Below are 20,864 nucleotides of genomic sequence, written 5' to 3' on the forward strand. Positions count from 1 at the left end.
GATATGAAAATAATAATTTATAACTTATCAAGGGTTCGTGAGGGAGGGTGGGCATGGGAGGGAGGGGGAAGAAATGGGGAGCTGATGTCAAGGGGCTCAAGTGGAAAAAGAATTCTTTGAAAATGATGATGGCAGCATATGTGCAAATGTGCTTGACACACTGGATGAATGTAGGGATTGTGATAAGAGACGTGAGAGCCCCCCCAATAAAAGTATTTAGTAAAAAAAACCCTACAGTGTTAATGCAGTGTTATCCTTCTCTGGTTGTTAAGTGCCCAGTTACTAGGTGGCACAACGGTTAGGCCTGGGCTGCTAACCCAAAGGTTGGCCACCCAAACCCACCCAGGGCTCTGTGGGGTAAAGACCTGGAGGCCGACTGTATATACTCGAATATAAGCCAACCCGAGTATAAGCCGAGGTACCTAATTATTACCTGGGAAACCAGAAAAACTGATTAAGTCAAGTATAAGCCTAGGGTGGAAAATGCAGAAGCTATTGGTGAGTTTCAATAATCAAAACAAATGAAAATAAAATTACTAAAAATTGAGACATCAGTGGGGTAATGTATTTAAATATTTATTTTAAATAACATAAATAAAAGGACAAGTCATTTAACATTAGTAGACCAGCACAGTAAGTGGAAAATAGGTTCAACAGAAACAATAAGGTATCAACAGTGATACCTTAAGAGCACTATTCCCTGAGCTCAATCAGCAACCAAGCTAAAATGTAAAGAGTTAAAATCCTTCAAAACTGGATTCCTCATCATCATCCGTATCCCAATGCAAAGCTTCAGCTGGTGTGAGGTCATCATAGACGCTGTCCTCACTGAGATCACCGTCATCACCATCACTGCTGTCATTTTCATACAAAGCGCAGTCTTCACTGCCATCCAGAGCATTACTAATGCTACATTTCTGGAAGGCACGTCGCACCGTGTCTTCTGAAATGTCTTCCCATGCATCTCGAACCCACTTTGCTATTAACTCTATGTCAGGTTTCATGAGATTTCCTCCTTTTGTTAGTCAGGCTTGACCAGATGACATCCATTCATGCCACATCCTTCGCACACGGTCTTTAAAAGGCTTATTCAAAGATACACGTCATAGGACGGTTCTGGTTAGTTGTGAGTAAAAACATTCAAAGCCGTGCAGTGTCAGGGGGGCTTTGAATGAACAGCAGAGGAATGACAATCACCCGTGTGATAATGGGTGCTCATCCCGTTACCTGGGGGCGGGGGCGGGGGGGGGCAGCGAGATGTTACACATGAATGTATACGCTATTTCCCACACAGATTGTTGGTAGGGGCCCTAGTGAGAGTCCATTCTCACTCATAGTAACCCCATGTGACAGAGGAGAATTCCACCAGGGTAGCTCAGTGGGGGAGTTCTCATCTGTCACATGGGTCGCTATGAGTTGAAAATCTACTTGATGGTACCCCCCAAAAAGCATAGAAAAAATACAAAGCTTTCTAATCTTTTGGGAAAGTGGGAGATGTATTTCTTTTTATTCCTCAAATTAAGAAGTGCAGGTAGAAAAGATGTTAGTTATACTTTTCTGAGATAGAGGGACTCGGGGGAAGCATGGGACAGTTTAGGTGTAGTGAGAGATGTTCATTGTTTTTGTGCTTCCCTCCACGGGTGGTCATCTTGCCCTAGGGTCAGAATTTGGTGATCTCCAACTCCTTGGACTCCTTGGGTTCCTGTGGTATGGTACTGCATTCGAAGAGCTGAATTCCCCAGGCCACTTCAAGTTCACTTCTCACTCACAGCCTTATAGTTATTCCTGAAGGTTTCTGAGTCTGTCGGGGACCAGCCTGGACAACCAAATGGGTCCAAGGGGCAGTTGTGTCATTGAAGGGTAAATTAAAGAAACATCAGACAAGACTTATGCAAGGGCTCACCTCTTCCAATGGAGACTGTAACCAGCATGAGGCGAATATTCACCTCACAAGCTTATAAAATCTCGTGCATGCCAGCCACATCACACACATACTTAATGGGAAGGGGTTGTATTAGGGACAAAAATGTAACAGGAAGGGGTCGAGCTACAGTTAACACACAGCAGGAAGGAGAGGTACTAGGGACATGCACTTGACCCGAAGGCACATACATAAGATGGATGGGTATTAGAGTTAAGATGTTGGCTTAACAGTGGTAGTCTCTGAGCTGAGTTAACCTTAGGTGTCCCTGAGCGCTTCTGGGTGTGTGTGTGGGAAGGGTGGCGATGACAATCTGTGATCCTCATCAGAATCTTTTGATGATAGATAACCTTCAGGCAAATATCCTTTGTGCAGTTGACTTTCAAGAGTACAGTACGCAACTATGTGTTTGCAAGCAGCACCTTAAAATTGGCATTGTTATGGGGCACATCATGGGAACTAACTTTTACTTAGGAGAATGTGCCTGGGAGGCACCTTCAACCCAGAATGTGAGGGCCTTCTTCCACAAGAGTCTCAGTCTTCCAGACTCCTTAAAATGTGAGCGTAGAGAATTCTCTCGGTACTCAGTTTCCCACCTGAGGCTGCAAATCTTTACTTGAGCAGACAACCTTATCTTTCCCCCTTGAAGCAGCTGGTGGGCTTAAACTGCTGACCTAGTGGTTACCAGCCTAATGTATAACCTACTGTGCCCCCTGGGCTCCTTTCAAGTTCTCCTAATGAGATTTTATTACTCAGTGTAGGAAATGAGAGAGAATTCCTATGGTGGATGTCAACAAGTTTTAACAGAACCAGGTTACATCTGCTGTGGATGTCAATAGATTAAAAAAAAAATGGAAGGTAGGGCAGAGTGAGCAGGGATAAGGGAGAAAAAAATTATTTTCAACTTTTTTGTGACTCTGGTGAAGGTTTATAGAGCAGATCATCAGCTTTACACTTGAGAATTCATACACATTTTGTTTCAACTCATTCATTGCCATCCCTTTCAATGTACCATTCCTCTTTCTCCTTGTTTCCTATTTCCATTCCTCCCCCGTTCCTTAGTGGAACCTTTAATATAGGTGATAGGATTAATATAGTGGGTTGACTTTGTGTGATGTTTGCCATTGCCCTGCCACCTAATGTAGAAGAATAGGTCTCAATCATTTCCCTCATTACAAATTCTCAGTAAGAATAAGCATTTAGGTTAAGGCTTTCCAGAAGCCAATATCAAGTTGATTTTCACTCATTGCCACTCGATAGGACAGGGTAGAACTGCCACCGTGGGTTTCTGAGATGGTAATTCTTTACAGAACAGAAAGCTTCCTGTTTCACCTGCAGAGCAATAGTGGCTTCAAACTGCTGGCCTTGTAGTTAGCAGCTCAACATACCACCAGGCTCTTTGCTTTCCAAAGGCAAGAGTGTATACTAGTAGGCCACTGGAAGGAGGGGAGTCTGAGCACAGAAAGCAGCATGTGTAAACATGCAGAGGCATGATGGAGAAAGGTTCAGGGGGCAAGATTTCCTCACTCTCTGAACTTTGTCTTTGGGTAAATGCTGCCCTTTGATCCAAAATGATTAATATTTTACTACAGGGGTAAGTTCAGTTCCAGACCTGAAGGGTGACTAAGTGTCATCATCCCTGGGATTAAACCTGCCTCTCTCTGAAACCTGATCTCTTAGGATTTTGCATTTTGTCTTACATTTTTCTCCCACTCTCTCCAGAACCTTCTAGCACGATTGTTTGCAGAGCAGTTGGTAATGTTACCTGGGCACTCTACACTCTGATCTCAGGGTTGTGGAGACTTTGTGTGGTCCTTTTTTTTAAATTTTTAAGCAATTTATTGGGGCTCATACAATTCTTATCACAATTCATACATATACATACATCAGTTGTATAAAGCACATCTGTACAGTCTTTGCCCTAATCATTTTTTTCTCTTTTCTTTTTTTACATTTTATTAGGGACTCATACAACTCTTATCACCATCCATACATATACATACATCAATTGTATAAAGCACATCCATACATTCCCTGCCCCAATCATTCTCAAAGCATTTGCTCTCCACTTAAGCCCCTTGCATCAGGTCCTCTTTTTTTTTTCCCCTCCTTCCCTTTTCCCCCCTCCCTCATGTGCCCTTGGTAATTTATACATCATTATTTTGTCATATCTTGCCCTATCCGGAGTCTCCCTTCCCCCCTTCTCTGCTGTCCCTCTCCCAGGGAAGAGGTCACATGTGGATCCTTGTAATCAGTTCCCCCTTTCCAACCCACTCACCCTCCACTCTCCCAGCATCGTCCCTCACACCCTTGGTCCTGGATTCCCTGTACCTCCAGCCCTCATATGTACCAGTGTACAGCCTCTGTCCTATCCAGCCCTGCAAGGTAGAATTCGGATCATGGTAATTGGGGGGAGGAAGCATCCAGGATCTGGGGGAAAGCTGTGTTCTTCATCGGTACTACATCACACCCTAATTAACCCATCTCCTCTCCTAAACCCCTCTATGAGGGGATCTCCAGTGGCCGACACTTGCGCCTTGGGTCTCCACTCTGCACTTCCCCCTTCATTTAATATGGTATATATATACATATACATATATACATATACACATACATCCACACATATCTTTTTTTTTTTGCATGATGCCTTATACCTGGTCCCTTGGCACCTCGTGATCGCACTGGCCGGTGTGCTTCTTCCATGTGGGCTTATTTGCTTCTGAGCTAGATGGCCGCTTGTTCACCTTCAAGCCTTTAAGACCCCAGACACTATCTCTTTTGATAGCCGGGCACCATCAGCTTTCTTCACCACATTTGCTTATGCACCCATTTGTCTTCAGCGATCCTATCATGGAGATGTGTAGTCAATGATATGATTTTTTGTTCTTTGATGCCTGGTAACTGATCCCTTTGGGACCACTCGATCACACAGGCTGGTGTGTTCTTCCATGTGGACTTTGTTGCTTCTGAGCTAGATGGCCGCTTGTTTATCTTCAAGCCTTTAAGACCCCAGTCACTATCTCTTTTGATAGCCGGGCACCATCAGCTTTCTTCACCACATTTACTTGTTCACCCACTTTGGCTCCAGCCGTTGTGTCGGGAGAGTGAGCATCATAGAGTTCCAATTTAATAAAAGAAGGTATTCATGCATTGAGGGAGTGTTTGAGTAGAGGCCCAAGGTCCTTCCGCCACCTTAATACTTGACCTATAAATATAGACACATAGATCTATTTCCCCATCCTCCTATATATATTTGCATGTACATGTCTTTGTCTAGACCTCCATGAATGCCCTTTGACTCCTAGCTCTTTCCTCCATCTACCTTGACTTTCCTCCTGCCCTACTACCATGCTTCGTTGCCACCTGGGCTAGAGTATACCTCTTCTCTAAGCAACCTTACCCTTGATCATTTCCCACCAGGCCTGCCACTCCCCCTTCTCTACCATTTGGGGTCCCATGTTTTTCCCTTGTCCCTGGGTTTGTTAACACCACTTCCTTACCCCCCCACCCCAAGTTCCCCCGGAACTGTCGGTCCCGTTGTTTTTCCTCCAGATAGTTCATCCAGCCTGTCCTATTCAGACAGACCTGTGGAGACACTAACATGCACGAAAACAAGACAGAGGAAAACAAGGCAACAGTATACAACCAGACAACAAAACAACAAAAACAAACCACTGACAAAGAACAGAACAAAACAGTTCACAAGAGAAAAGCTTGTAGTTAGTTCAGGGATCGTTTACTGGCCCTTAGGAGCGTTTTCCAGTCCAGTCTGTTGGGGCACCATGCCCTGGCCCCAAAGTCCACTTTCAGTATTCCCTGGGGACCTTGCCACTCCATTCCCTTGCTGTTCCGCTGCACTCCCCCAGTGATTTGCCTCGGTGTGGTGGGATCAGGTCAGGTGCAATTCCCACACTGTCTCCGGTGCTGTCCCCTGTATCGCCCTTAGTCACGTGTGGTCCTTTTCTTAACGCACACTTTTATTTATTTACTTTCCAATAAGTTTAAATCCTTGAGGGATACAGCATTATTGATTCTGCGTCCAGTGGCCCAAGCAGGCAGGTTGCTCCAGAATTTGGCCTGAATCACATGCCACTGTTTCCATGGACAGTGAAGTACCTTTGCCAGGTGGCCCTGGTTTTGTTTGATTTGCCCTCAGGAGTTGTTTGTTTTGTCCGCATAAGTACATCCCTGACCTACATAAAGTTCACTTTCTTGGATTTAAACACCTTCAATGATTTTTAAAAACCATTTTATTAGGGACTTTAAAAAATCATTTTATTGGGGGGGGGTCATACAACTCTTATCACAATCCATACATCAGTTGTGTCAAGCACCTTTGTACATTTGTTGTCCTCATCATTCTCAAAATATTTGCTCACCACTTAAGCCCTTGGTGTCAGCTCCTCGCTCCCACCCTCCCGATGAACCCTTGATAATTTTTGTTTAACCCTTGATAATTTATAAATTATTATTATTTTGTCATGTCTTACACTGTCCGACATCTTCCTTCACCCACTTTTCTGTTGTCCGTCCCCCTGGGAGGGGGTTATATGTAGATCCTGTGATTGGTTCCCTCATTCTCTCCCCACCTTCCCCTCCTGGTATCACTACTTTCATTATTGATCCTGAGGGGTTTATCTGTCCTGAATTCTCTGTGTTTTGAGTTCTTATCTGTACCAGTGTACATGCTCTGGTCTAGCCGGATTTGTAAAGTAGAATTAAGGTTATGATAGTGGGAGGAAGGAAACATTATAGAGCTAGAAGAAAGCTGTATGTTTCATCAGTGCAATACTGCACCTGCACCCATCTTTTCCTTATGACCCTTCTGTAAGGGCATGTCCAGTTGTCTACAGATGGGCTTTGGGTCTCCACTCTGCACTCCCCCTCATTCACATTGATAAGATTTTTTGTTCTGGGTCTTTGATACCTGATCCTGTTGACACCTCATGATCACACAGGCTGCTGTGTTTCTACCATATGGGCTTTGTTGCTTCTCAGCTGAATGGCTGCTTGTTTATTTTCAAAGCTTTAAGATCCCAGACGCTATATCTTTTGATAGCCTGGCACCATCACCTTTCTTCACATTTGCTTATGCACCTAGTTTGTCTTCAGCAATTGTGTTGGGAAAGTGAGCATCACGGATTGCCAGGTTATTAGAATGAAGTGTTCTTGCATTGAAGGAGTACTTGAGTAGAGGCCCAGTGTCTGTCTGTGACCTTATTACTTAGCACACACACACACACACACACACACACACACACACACACACACACACTTACATACACATAGATCTATTTCCCTATGGCTATATAAAAATATATTTACGTATGTACATAATTCTTCTCACCTTCATTGCCTGTGACCCCCCCCAGCCTGTTGTTGTTTTCTACTTCAGATGGTTTATTCCGCATATATTATCTAGACAGACATGTAGAGACAATAATTAGCACAAAAACAAGACAAAGCAAAACAACAAAAGAACAGAAAAACAACCAAAGTCAACACACAAAAAAGAAAAGCCTATAAATAGTTCCAGGTCTGTTTGTTGACCTTTAGAAGTGTTTGTTTTCCAGTCGAGTCTGATGGGGTGCCATGCCCTGGCCTCAAAGTCTATTCTGGCATTTTCCCCGGGGACTTCCTTGCTTTGCTCCCCTTGCTGCTCTGTTGCATACCCTTAGTGTTTCGTCCCAGCACCTTCAGTTTTAGCAAAAGCTGTGTGCTCCCTCTGGCTCTGGAGTCCCCATTGATAGCCTGCAAAAGTGGCCTTGGACCCCAGTCTTCCAGACATAGTTGCTGTTTAGAAGTCCTATTCCCAGGCGCCTCCGCAGGCACCAATATGGTAGATAAAGGAAAGCTTGCATGGTCCTTTTTTTCTTTTTCTTTTGGTGGTTTGAAACAGTAGACGTTTAATTTCAAAGGTGTGCAGCTGTGGACATGTTGGGTATATGAGACTGGTCTCACTCTGTCCACTGGTCCCTTACATGTCCTCATTAAAAAAAAAGTCATTTTATTAGGGGCTCATACAACTCTTATCATAATCCATACATATATATGGTCCTTTTTTTCATCCGGTGGACTGGTCTCATATGTCTGTCGATTTTCATCACTCTTCTTTCCTTTGAATGAGGAGACACCAATGGTTTATACCTTAGAACAAGTGACATCTGCCTTGGTTGACTGTAGGCCATCAGTTTGTCAGAGAGGCTTAGAGGCATACTGTACCCCCATTTGATCCTTTAAAACTCTGACACTGTGAGTCAGGGCTATGCAGCTTCTCCTTCTCTTTCTCTTTCCCCTCTTCTTCCTCTTCTTTCCTCTTCTTTTGTGCTGGTGATTAAGACAGAGATTAAGAGATAGTCATGCACACAAAGAAGCATTCAGTTTAAAAAGTGTTTTCACAGAAACATGTATGAAAAACGAGAGCAATTGTGTTCCAGTAATTAAAAAGTTGGCAGGTCAAACTACTTTTATGAAAAAATTCACTGTGATCAGAGAGAACCTTCCCAGGCAATGCCACTGGGTGCACTAATTTAGAGCGAGTTGCTGGATGCTCGCCTAGAGGGGGAAAATGTGTGCTATGAAAGCTCTGCCCAGTGGAGCTTTTTGCTTGTTTGGTTTTTGTGTGTGTGTGTGTGGGATGGTACATTCTCAGCAACAAGAAGTTAAAAGCAACAACAACAAAAATCCACCATGGTAAGCATCTGTCGCATTCCTGGATTCTGATGACTATGATAATCGATAATTATTAACACACTGCCCTCAAAGAGCTTCTAGTCTCCTGGAAAGCAGGCAGCACACCACAGTGCTGTAAGTACTGCATGATCTGGGAGAGACAACCCATCTAACCTAGAGGAAGGGCAAGCAAAGATTCCTAGAGGAACCAATGTTTCAATTAAGCTCTTAAGAAAGAGGAGTTGTGAATATTAAGAAGGTTATTCTAAAGGCCTGGAAGTGAGAAAGTTTGGCATGATTGAGAAACTATAAATCATTTGATATGGCGGAGACACTGAAGTGGGACATGATATAGACAGAAAAGCAACTTAGGACCAAATGATGGAAACAACGTGGATCAACAGGACACTCTTGCTGTGTGTAATGCATCATGCTAAGGCCTTCGTATGTATGATTAACTATTTCATCCCCACAGCAACCCTAGGGGTAAGCACTTCACCGAGAAGAGATAAAGTAACACACAGAGAGTTCCAGGTTGAGAAATTTGAGTAATTTACCGGATGATTTCGAAATGCCAACCTTTCAACTCCTAGTGAGAGCGTAACCATTGTACCACCCAGGGACTCAGACATCATGGTGAATGAAATAAGCCAGAGCTGATGTCTGGTGGCATAGCAGATTATACGCACTGGTCTGCTAGCAGAAAGGTCAGTAGGTCGAAGCCACCTGTTGCTCTGTGGGAGAACGAGAAGGCTTTCTCCTTAAGAATTTACAGCACATTTTCAGTTCCTTAGGTATTTCTTACGGTATAGACTGCCATGTTTCTACGTATTCTTAAACTACGATTTCTTTTTTCTTTAGCAATTTAAGAAAGTATATTGATCTCTATGAAAGGTCAGTGAGTTTGGATCTCTCCACCTAACCCATGCCGACATTTGCGTTCCCCGCATCCTCTCTGTTTAACTATAGTACAAGTTTTACTTATCGGCACTCAGGGATTGCCTCATTAAGCTTTGTTTTGATTTTGTTTTTACTATGGACCATGTCATGCACTATGACTACATTTCCTTCATTGCATATTTGACTTGTGTGTTTTCTTGTTGAAATTATAAACCTCCTCATTCTTAATCTATGTACTTTTTCATTGTAAAATGATAGGCACAAAAAATGTACTCACATACACATCTCTGTGACCTAATGGATTATTTTCAGGAAAACACCTCTGCCACCATCACCAGACCAAGACACAGAACTTTGCCTGCCACCTTAGGAGTGCCTCTAGGCACTCCGACCCCATCTCAGTCTCCACAGCCACCCCAAAATAGTCCCTATCCTGCCCCTTGTAGGAATCACTTCCTTGCTGTTATTTATCGTTTCACTCACCGTAGTTGTAGCTCTAGATATCAGTTTTGGTCTTGTGCATTAAAAAAAGTTATGAGTCTTTTAGATCTTTGTATTTACTTATTTTTATCTCTCTTTTAATATGCAGGTGCCCCTGCATCCTTTTCCTTTCAACAATATACTGTTAGTTGTTATTAAGAGCTATCAAGTTGGTTCAGACTCATAGCAACTCTACGTACAAGAGAAAGAAACACTGCCCAGTCCTGCCCAATCCTCACAATTGTTATTATATTTGAACCCATTGTTGCAGCCACTGGGTTAAAATCCATCTTGTCAAGGGTCTTCCTCTCTTTAGCTGCCCCTCCACTTTACCAAGTCTGAGAGCCTTCTCCAGGTATGGGCTCTCCTGGTAACATTGTCCAAAGTACGAGGGGGTTTAGAAAAGGAAACAAATGGAAAAGGCTCCCTTGGGCAGAGCTTTCGTAGTACATATTTCCCCCAGTACTGAGCAGTTGAGCAACGCTCTAAGTTAGTGACCCATTGGTGTCACCGGGGAAAATTCTCTCTGCTCACTGTGAAGATTTTTGTAAAAGCAGCTTTGCTCGAACCTCATTTTTTTGTGATGGCTGATTTAAGAGAACAGCTTGTGGCTGTGAAATTTTGTTTTCTGCTCAGGAAAAATGCCACAGAAACTGTTGTGACGTTCAACCTGAAAGGACAGCGCTATGGGAAAAACTCGTCTCCAAGCGATTTTCTCATTTCAAAAGTTAAACTGTTGCTTGATGACAAACCTCATTCTGAATGTCCATCATTTTCCTGAATGGACAAAAATGTCAACAAAATTCTTGCACTTAAAAAAAATTTGTGCACTTGTGCGTGAAGACTGAAGATGGATCATTGAAGAGATGGGGAAGTTATATGGACTATCTTGAAGCTCTGTTCAGCGAATTTTAATCGACTATTTGGGAATAAAAAGGGTCCCTTGTGAAATTTGTGCTTAGGGTTCTGACTGACCAAGAAAAAGAGCATCAAGTGGAAACATGCTGGACTTAGAAAGAACAGCTTAGAAGTGACCTAAACTTTTCCCCCAAGGTCATTACTGGTGAGGAGACATGGTGCTATTCTTACAACCCTGAAAGCAAACATCAATCAAGCCAGTGAAAGACGCCATTGTCACCTCACCCAAAAAAGCTCGTCAAGTGAAATCAAAGATCAAGATGATGTTCATTTGTTTTTTGACGTGAGGGGGATAGTGCATCTAGAATTCCTTCCACCTGGTCAGACGGTTAATCAAGATTTCTACTTAGAGGTTCTGAAAAGATTGTGTAATGATGTGTGACAAAAAAGGCCTCATTTTTGGCAGATGGGGGATTGGTTTTGCCACCATGACAAGGCACCTGTTCACGCAGCCATCTCAGTACACCAGTTTTTGGCAAAAACAACATGCTCTCTTGCTCCATTCACCTGACTCAGCTGACCTTGCACTGTGAGACTTTTTGTTTCTGGGAATGAAGAGGGACATGAAAGGACAGTGATTTGATGATGACTTGGAAGAGGTGAAGAAAAAATAAGAGAGTGATGTCAGCCATCCAAGCAGATGAGTTTGAAAAATGTTTCCAAGAATGGAATTGCAGATTTGACAAATATATTGTCATGGAGAGTACTTAGAAGGTGATAAAGTTGTTTTGTAAAAAAAATTAAATACATAGTTGTTTTTTTTTAAATATGGAACGCTTCACGAATTTGCGTGTCATCCTTGCGCAGGGGCCATGCTAATCTTCTCTGTTTCGTTCCAATTTTAGTATATGTGCTGCCGAAGCGAGCACTAAATACATAGTTTTATGGGAAAAATTTTTCCATTTTTTTTCTTTTTTGGTACCCCACCCCCTTGTACACAGGCTTATATATATTTTTAAACTTTTTATTGTGGTTTAGGTAGGGTTTTACATTAGATAATCAATTTTGTATTTCACAACTTTAAGAATTGTTCAGTCCTCCCAATAGCTTGCCTTGGCCCCCTCTCCCAAGCCCTACCATCTCTTTTCTGTTAGACCGTTTCTTCTCTTTCACCAAGTTAACATTTGTCTACCTTTTACCGTCTTACTTCCCCATCCGTCCATTCTCCTTCCGCCCCTGGAAGCTATAGGAATTGGTTTCTTTTGGTATGATAACCTTTATCTTATTATTTTTATAATATTTGTAAACTTGATAAGTTTCTCATTACAATTTTTGTCCTTTTGTGTTCCATTAATTCACTCAACACATGGCCTCCAAATCCATTCACATCATGAGGTGTTTTACAGTTTCATTCCTAGCCTTTAGTGATGTGTAGTATTCCAGAACACTTCAGTTCAGCTCATGCAGAACTTGTACATCGATCAAGAGGCAGCTGAGTCAAGTTAACAAGGGAATATTGCATGTTTTAAAATAAAAAAAGTGTGTGACCGGGTTGTTCAATCTGTATCCTGAGCAAATCATCAGAGTAGCTGGATTATATAAGGAGGAATGTGGCATCAGGATTGAGGGAAGGCGTGTAGACAACCTGCAACATGCAAATGACACAGCCTTGCTTGCTGACAGTGAGGAGGACTTGAGGCTCTTGCTGATGAAGATTGCAGCCTTTAAAATGGATTGCAGCTCAATGTAAAGAGACCACAAACCTCTCAACTGGACCAACAGGCAACATTGTGGTAAATGGAAAAGAAGATTGGTGTTGCAAAGGATTTTGTCTTGCTTGGATCCATAATCAGTGTTCAAGAGATCAAAAGAGGGTTTGTATTGGGTGAATCTGCTGCACTCTTTAGATGGTTGAAAAGCAGGGGTGTTACTTTGACCCCGAGCCATAGTATTTTCCATTGCCTCATATGCATATGAACGTTGGACATTGAATAAGGAAGACCAGGGTATTTTAATTGTGGTGCTGTTGAAGAATGGTGAAAGTACCAAGGACCATTAAAAGGACAAACTGATTGGTCTTGGGAAAAGTGGTCAGAGTGCTCCTTAGAGGCCAGCATGGCAAGACTTCATCTTACATACTCTGGACATGTCAGCAGAGACCAGTCCCTGGAGAAGGGACTTGTACCATGATGCTTGGTAATGTAAAGGGGCAGCGAAAAAGAGGAAGGCCTTCAACAAGCTGGACTGACACAGTGGCTGCAGCAGCGGGCTTAAGCACAGGAACAATTGTGAGGATGGGGCAGGACTGGGGAATGTTTTGTTCTGCTGTGCATTGGGTCGTTGTGGGCTGGGACTGTTTGGGTGGTACCCAACAACAACTACTGTGTTCTGTTGGGTGTATGTACCAATGTTTATTTATCTGTTCTCCCAGTAATGGGCATTTTGGTGATTTCTATATTCTTGCTATTATGAATAGTGTTGTGAAGAACGTGGGTGTGCATATATCTGTTCATTGTTTGTTTCTGGTTTCTTTCTTTTTTTACAGCTTTAACCTCTCTGTTTATTGGTCCAATTGTGCAGGTTGGGTTGGGTTTGGTGTTACATAGAGTTCTGATCCTTTTTGTTTGTTTTTACCTGTACCAGATCGTTTTATTTTTATTTATTTTTAGATCATTTTATTGCAGGCTCTTACAACTCTTGTTACAATCCGTCCATCAATTGTATCAGACATATTTGTGCATACATTGCCATCGTTCTTTTCTAGACATGAATTTTTTTTTAACAATTTATTGGGGCTCATACAATTCTTATCACAGTTCATACAAATACATACATCAATTGTATAAAGCACATCTGTATAGTCTTTGCCCCAATCATTTTTTTCTCCTCTTTTCTTTTTTTACATTTTATTAGGGACTCATACAACTCTTATCACAATCCATACATATACATACATCAATTGTATAAAGCACATCCATACATTCCCTGCCCCAATCATTCTCAAGGCATTTGCTCTCCACTTAAGCCCCTTGCAACAGGTCCTCTTTTTTTTTTCCCCCTCCTTCCCCTTTCCCCCCTCCCTCATGTGCCCTTGGTAATTTATACATCGTTATTTTGTCATATCTTGCCCTATCCGGAGTCTCCCTTCCCCCCTTCTCTGCTGTCCCTCTCCCAGGGAAGAGGTCACATGTGGATCCTTGTAATCAGTTCCCCCTTTCCAACCCACTTACCCTCCACTCTCCCAGCATCGTCCCTCACACCCTTGGTCCTGAAGGTATCATCCACCCTGGATTCCCTGTACCTCCAGCCCTCATATGTACCAGTGTACAGCCTCTGTCCTATCCAGCCCTGCAAGGTAGAATTCGGATCATGGTAGTTGGGGGGAGGAAGCATCCAGGATCTGGGGGAAAGCTGTGTTCTTCATCGGTGCTACCTCGCACCCTAATTAACCCATCTCCTCTCCTAAACCCCTCTATGAGGGGATCTCCATTGGCCGACACATGGGCCTTGGGTCTCCACTCTGCACTTCCCCCTTCATTTAATATGGTATATATATACATATACTTATATACATATACACATACATACACACATATCTTTTTTTTTTTTTTCATGATGCCTTATACCTGGTCCCTTGGCACCTCGTGATCGCACTGGCCGGTGTGCTTCTTCCATGTGGGCTTTTTTGCTTCTGAGCTAGATGGCCGCTTGTTCACCTTCAAGCCTTTAAGACCCCAGACACTATCTCTTTTGATAGCCGGGCACCATCAGCTTTCTTCACCACATTTGCTTATGCACCCATTTGTCTTCAGCGATCCTATCATGGAGGTGTGCAGTCAATGATATGATTTTTTGTTCTTTGATGCCTGGTAACTGATCCCTTTGGGACCACTCGATCACACAGGCTGGTGTGTTCTTCCATGTGGACTTTGTTGCTTCTGAGCTAGATGGCCGCTTGTTTATCTTCAAGCCTTTAAGACCCCAGTCACTATCTCTTTTGATAGCCGGGCACCATCAGCTTTCTTCACCACATTTACTTGTTCACCCACTTTGGCTCCAGCAGTTGTGTCGGGTAGACATGAATTTTTATTGAGCCCTTGGGATCAGCTCCTCTTCTCCCCCCTTCCGTGCCCCACCCCCTCTGTTTCTGGTTTCTTTAGGAGGATATCCAAATGAAGTATAAGTGTTGCTGGGACAGAGGGTATTTCTGCTCCCGGTTCTGAGGAAGCCCTGTTCCACTTTCCCCAGTGGTTGTACAGTTTTAAAGTCCCACCGGCAGTGTATGAGGGTTCCAATTTCTCTGCACCCCCTCCAACATTTTTGTTTTCTGTTTTGAACTTTGTTTTCAATGCTGGTGTGAGGTATTACATATCTCATCATTGTTAGACTCAGTATGCTTTTGTTAGAATTAATAGAGGAATGCATTTCTGTGATGCTCAGCTATAAAAATCCTTAACTACCCTTCTGCTTCTTTTTATGTTTCTAGTTTATGAAGCCTGGCGCCCAGGACTATCCTGACTTGGCAAAAGAAGCAGGTAAGATAGAACTTGTAGATCTTTGAACATCCATAGCCACTCATGTAGTCTGTCTTCATTTCGGGTAGCGCAACTGGAGCTCCACAACTGGGGGAGAACTCAGTGACACCCTAGAAAGGAGAGAGGGGTCTGGGCACTCTGTGCGTGATAACCAGAGCGGGAGAAAGACTGGTCTTTCCACTCCTATAGTCCACTACGGTCTAGGAAACCCACAGGGGGCGACTGTGAGTCAGCACTGACCTGGAGGCAGTGAGTTTTGAGTTTGAATGGCCCTTGGAGACAGTAGCCTAGGATACTTTGTGTTTGTTGAAACTGTCAAGAGACCTGTAGTAAGCAAAGTAGGGTGGTTACAGAATACCTTGATTGTGTTATATGTTTACATCAGGAATTAATAACAAATTGTTGCTGTTGTTGGGATGCCTTCCTGTCAAGTCGGTTCCAACTCAGGGAGACCCTGTGAGCAACAGAGCGAGACACTGCCCGGTCGTGCCCCATCCTCACAATTGTTCCTCTGTGGGAACCCGTGGCTGCAGCACTGGGTCAATCCATCTGGTCAGGGGTCTTCCTCTTTCTCACTGCCGCTCTCCCAAGTATGAGGTACTTTTCCACGGCCGCTCTCTCCTCACAACATGCCCAAAGTAGGTGAGGCGATGCCCCACCATCCTTGCCTGGTCATGCTTCTTCCAGGACAGAATTGTTTGGGGCTTTTTTTTGATCCCATGGTCCCTTCAATATTCTTCCTGAGCATCATCATTCAAGTGCATAGATTCTTCTTTATTCAATGTCCAGCTCTCACATGAAAGCCCTGGAGGAGCTGCCTTTGTGGAGCTGCTCTGCCTTTGTGGGGTTGTCGTGGGTTGCGGTCGACCAGACTGCAACCAGCAACAGCATGCAGGGAATCAGAGCTGCTCTCACCACACCCTAAGGAAGGTTAATGAAATGTGACTAACTCTTGTAGGGTCTCTGGGTCGATACTGCCCATCTGGTATGTGGTTGGCTACACCATCCTTCCATTCTCTTCTTGGCTGGGGTCTCCAAACAGCTGCCTTTCCCTGAAGCGAGAAAGGCTTTATTAAATGCATTCTATCTCTTTTCGTTCCATTTCTTTTACTTAATTAAGACATAGGAAGTTACTTTAGTCCTGTGGATATAATATTTTTAATCGTTTTATTAGGGGTTCATACAACTGTTATCACAGTGCATACATACATCAATTGTGTAAAGCAAATCTGTACATTCATTGACCTCATTATTCTCAAAACATTTGCTCTCCACTTAAGCCCCTGGTATCAGGTCCTAATTTTTCTCCCTCTGGCCCCCCTTCCCCCTCCCTCATCAACCCTTGATAATTTATATATTATTATTTTGTCATATCTTGCCCTGTCTGACGTCTCCCTTCACCCATTTTTCTGTTGTATATCCCCCAGGAAGGAAGTCACATGTAGATCCTTGTCATCGGTTCCTCTTTCCAACCCCCCCTCACTTTATCCTCCCAGTATCGCCACTCACACCACTGGTCCTTAAGGGATCATCCGCCCTGGATTCCTTGTGTTTCCAGTTCCTATCTGTACCAGTGTACATCCTCTGGTCTAGCCAGGCTTGCAAGGTAGAATTGGGATCATGATAGTGGGTGGGGGAGAAAGCATTTAGGAATTAGAGGAAAGTTGTATTTTTCATCATTGCTACATCGCATCCTGACTGGCTGGTCTCCTCCCCGAGACCCTTCTGTAAGGGGATATGCAGTGGTCTACAAATGGGCTTTGGGTCTCTACTCCACACTCCCCCCTCATTCACTATGGTAAGATTTTTTGTTCTGATGATGCCTGATACCTAATCCCTTTGACACCTCGTGATCCCACAGGCTGGTGTGCTTCTTCCATGTGGGCTTTGTTGCTTCTGAGCTAGATGGCCGCTTGTTTACCTTCAAGCCTTTAAGACCCCAGACACTATATCTTTTGATAGCCAGGCACCATCAGTTTTGTTCGCCACATTTGCTTATGCACCCATTTGTCTTCAGTGATCTTATCATGGAGGTAAGCACACAATGATATGATTTTTTGTTCATTGATGCCTGATAACTGATCGATTCGACACCTTGTATTTGGACAGGCTGGTGTGTTTCTTCCATGTGGCTTTGTTGCTTCTGAGCTAGATAGCGGCTTGTTTACCTTCAAGCCTTTAAGACCCCAGATGCTATTTCTTTTGATAGCCGCGCACCATCAGCTTTCTTCACCACGTTTGCTTATTTACCCGCTTTGTGTTCAGCAGTTGTGTTGGGAAGGTGAGCATCATAGAATGCCAATTTAATAGAAGAAAGGATTCTTACATTGAGGGAGTACTTGAGTGGAGGCCCAATGTCCTTCTGCTACCGTAATCCTAAACCTATAAATATATGCGCATAGATCTATTTCCTTATCCTCATATATAAATATATTTGCATATATACATGTCTTTATCTAGACCTCTATAAATGCCCTTTGCCTCCCAGCTCTTTCCTCTATCTCCCTTGACTTTCCTCCTGTCCCAATATCATGCTCAGTCCCCACCAGGGTTTCAGCAATTCTTCTTGGTTACGTTACCCTTGATCACGCCCTACCAGGCTTTCTACATCTTCCTCACCACCGATTTGGATCACTTCTTTTCCCCTTGTCCCTGGGTTTGTTAACACCACTACCTTTACCCCCCCCCACTTGCCCTCTCCCATGTCCCTCCGGAACTGTTGGTCCCATTGTTTTCTCCTCCAGATTGTTAGTCCAGCCTATCTTATTTAGGCAGACCTGCGGAGATAATAACATGCACAAAAACAAGACAGAGCAAAACCAAGCAACAATGCATAACAAAACAACAATAACAACACACCAATGACAAAAATAAAAAAACAAGGAAGAAAAGTTTGTAGTTAGTTCAAGGATTGTTTGTTGGCTTTTAGGAGTGATTTCCAGTCCAGTCTTTTGGGGTACCACGCCATGGCCCCAAAGTCCACCTTCAGCATTCCCTGGGGACCTCGCTGCTCCATTCCCTTGCAGTTCTGTTGCTCTCCCTTAGTGTTTTGTCTCGGTGTGGCAGAATCAGATTGGGTGCAATTCCCACACTGTGTCTCTGGTGTTGTCCCCAATAGGGCTATGGGTCAGTGAGGGGCGTCATGTCTCATAGTGGAGCCGGCCACATGGTCCTCTCTGTGGACTGGCTGCTCTAATTGGGAACATCGTCCTCACGGTCTGGTGGACCAGGATATGCTCTACTCTCTACTCCTCCCCCTTCATCTGCTCCCATGTACTCCGATCACAAATGCCCTTCTGGAGCTTCAGATTCAATGCCGTCCTTTGAAATTAATTCTTCTGGGGGGAGGGGCAGGTGTCCACTTAGTAGTTGGGATTGGGGAAGACTACCCCAGACCTCTCCAATAGTTCCCTACTCCATGCCAGCATGTTGCATTCACATGGTGGAGCACTGGGTTGAAATCTGGTCCCTTTTCCCCTGTGGAGATATAAACAATACCCTCCCCTTGGAGATATAAACAATACCCTCCCCTTGGGTTAGTGCCCTATGCCCCCACTACCCATTTATTCATTTATTTTTTTCTCCTTTCCCCAGTGGATATAATATTTTGGTTTAAAACAGTAATATTGAGGTAAAGTTATGCAATTTGAAACTGGAAATTGACCAGTAACAAGAAACCCAACTATTTAACTCAGCTTCCCCAGCTCTTGAGTTGATTCTGACACAGTGATCTTATGCAGGGTTTCTGAGTGTGTTGGTCTGGGTAGACCAGAGAAACACTCATGTGTATAAGGAAAAAGGTTTATATACAAGAGTAATTGAATATTGAGAAAATATCCCAGCTCAGTACAGATCAAGTCCATAAGTCCTATATTAGCTCATATGCCCTATACCAATCTATAAGTCCTCTTCAGACTTATGAAACACATGCAATGCTGCTGAATGCAGGAAGATCACAGTGCAGTGGGTGCAAAGTCAGTGGCGGTAGAAGCATCTCGGCGCTAGCAGGGGTCTCCATATTTCTCCTCAAGTTCCCAGGGCTGCATCAGGGCAGGTCCATGTGGCTTCTTCTTAGGGATGTCTCGCAGGAAGTGAGCCAAGAGAAAGTCTCTCTAGCCTCCAAGGAGGAAATCCAAGAGTTCCCAGAATTCTCAGGAGAAGACCATACCCACACAGAGAGGCTTCATTGGTTATATCTTGATTGGCAGGCCAACCTCCACCCTTTCACTCAGAATCCTCTCAAGTGTCAAATTGACACCACATTATGTAGCTACCACGCTGAGCCTATCTTTACAGGGGCAGGACGCTTCATCTTCCTCTTGCCAAATAGTCAGCAGTCCAGCACTAACCTGACCTTGTTATCAGGGGTTCTTTAGAGCAGTAAAGAAATAAAATGATGCATCGCGTCAGGCACATCTGCTATAAAAGGTCACTTAAAGGTGTTCAAAAGCAAAAATATAATTTTAAGGACTAAATGCACCTACTCCAAGCTGTGACATATTTCAAATCACCTCATATGCATGAGGAATCAGGACCAAGAATCAAAGACTTAATGCATTCAAATTACAGTTTGGCAAAGAAATTGAAATTATCATAGACTCCCAGAAAAATGAGTACTTTGTCTTGGAAGATGTGCAGCCAGAATGCTTTTGAAAAGGGAGGACGCCAGCTCTTTGTCTCAGACACGTCGGATGTGTTATGCGTCCTTAGAAAAGGACGCCAGGCTTGCTAAGGCAGAGAGTCAGTGAAAAAGAAGAGCCCAGTGAGATGAATCGATGTGGTGGCTACAATTATGGTCTCAAACATAGGAACGATTGTGGGACTGATGTAGGACTGGTCAGTGTGTCCTTTTGTGTTACACAGGGTGGCTGTGACTTGACTGGACTCAGTGTCAAAACTCACTAATAACATAGTTAGGGTGCAGCAAGTCAGGAAGGTTAAGTATCAAAAAGGAGGTATGTTAGTCTGGGTTGACTAGAGAAATAAATTCATAGAGATTCGTGTATAAGAAAGAGCTTTATATAAAAAAGTAATTGTATATTAAGAAAACGTCCTAGCTCAGTCCAGCTCAAGTCTGTAAGTGTGATTTTAGTCCATATGTCTGATACCAGTTTATAAAGTCCTCTTCAGACTCACATAACACTTGCAATGACACCGAATGCAGGAAGATCACAGGCCAGTGGGTGAAAAGTCTTGTGGATACAGTGGCATGTAAACATCTCAGCTCTGGTGTGGTTCTCCACATGGCTTCTCCAGCTGCAGGGCTCTGGTTCCATCAGCGTAGCTCCATGTGTCTTGTCAGCAGGAAAATGAAGCAGAGAGTGTGGGTCTGGCCTCCAGCAAGCTATTGATCTCCTTAGTGCCTCCAAATGAGGTCATCAATCTGTGAACTGATTGACAGGCTAAACTTCACCCCTTCCACTTTTAACAGTCTCAAGTTGACACCAGATTATGTAACTACTGCAGACCACCCGTGTCAACTTGACACTTTTATACAA

General features: G+C 43.5%; 1 protein-coding gene and 1 non-coding gene across 2 annotated transcripts in view; one reads left to right on the forward strand and one right to left on the reverse strand.

Annotated features, from left to right (window-relative positions):
- Nucleotides 1-20,864, forward strand: part of SCP2 (sterol carrier protein 2) — a 107,594-nt gene that overhangs the window by 2,505 nt on the left and 84,225 nt on the right. Inside the window, exon 2 of the mRNA XM_075556199.1 lies at nt 15,318-15,366. Within this exon, the coding sequence (XP_075412314.1) occupies nt 15,318-15,366 (49 nt within the window). The remainder of the gene's footprint in view (nt 1-15,317; nt 15,367-20,864) is intronic.
- LOC142438159 (U6 spliceosomal RNA) lies at nt 11,654-11,760 on the reverse strand. Its single transcript, XR_012782588.1, has one exon. It is a non-coding gene; the product is annotated as a U6 spliceosomal RNA (small nuclear RNA).

The sequence above is a fragment of the Tenrec ecaudatus genome, chromosome 1 (assembly GCF_050624435.1).
Source record: "Tenrec ecaudatus isolate mTenEca1 chromosome 1, mTenEca1.hap1, whole genome shotgun sequence".
Taxonomy (NCBI): Eukaryota; Metazoa; Chordata; class Mammalia; order Afrosoricida; family Tenrecidae; genus Tenrec; species Tenrec ecaudatus.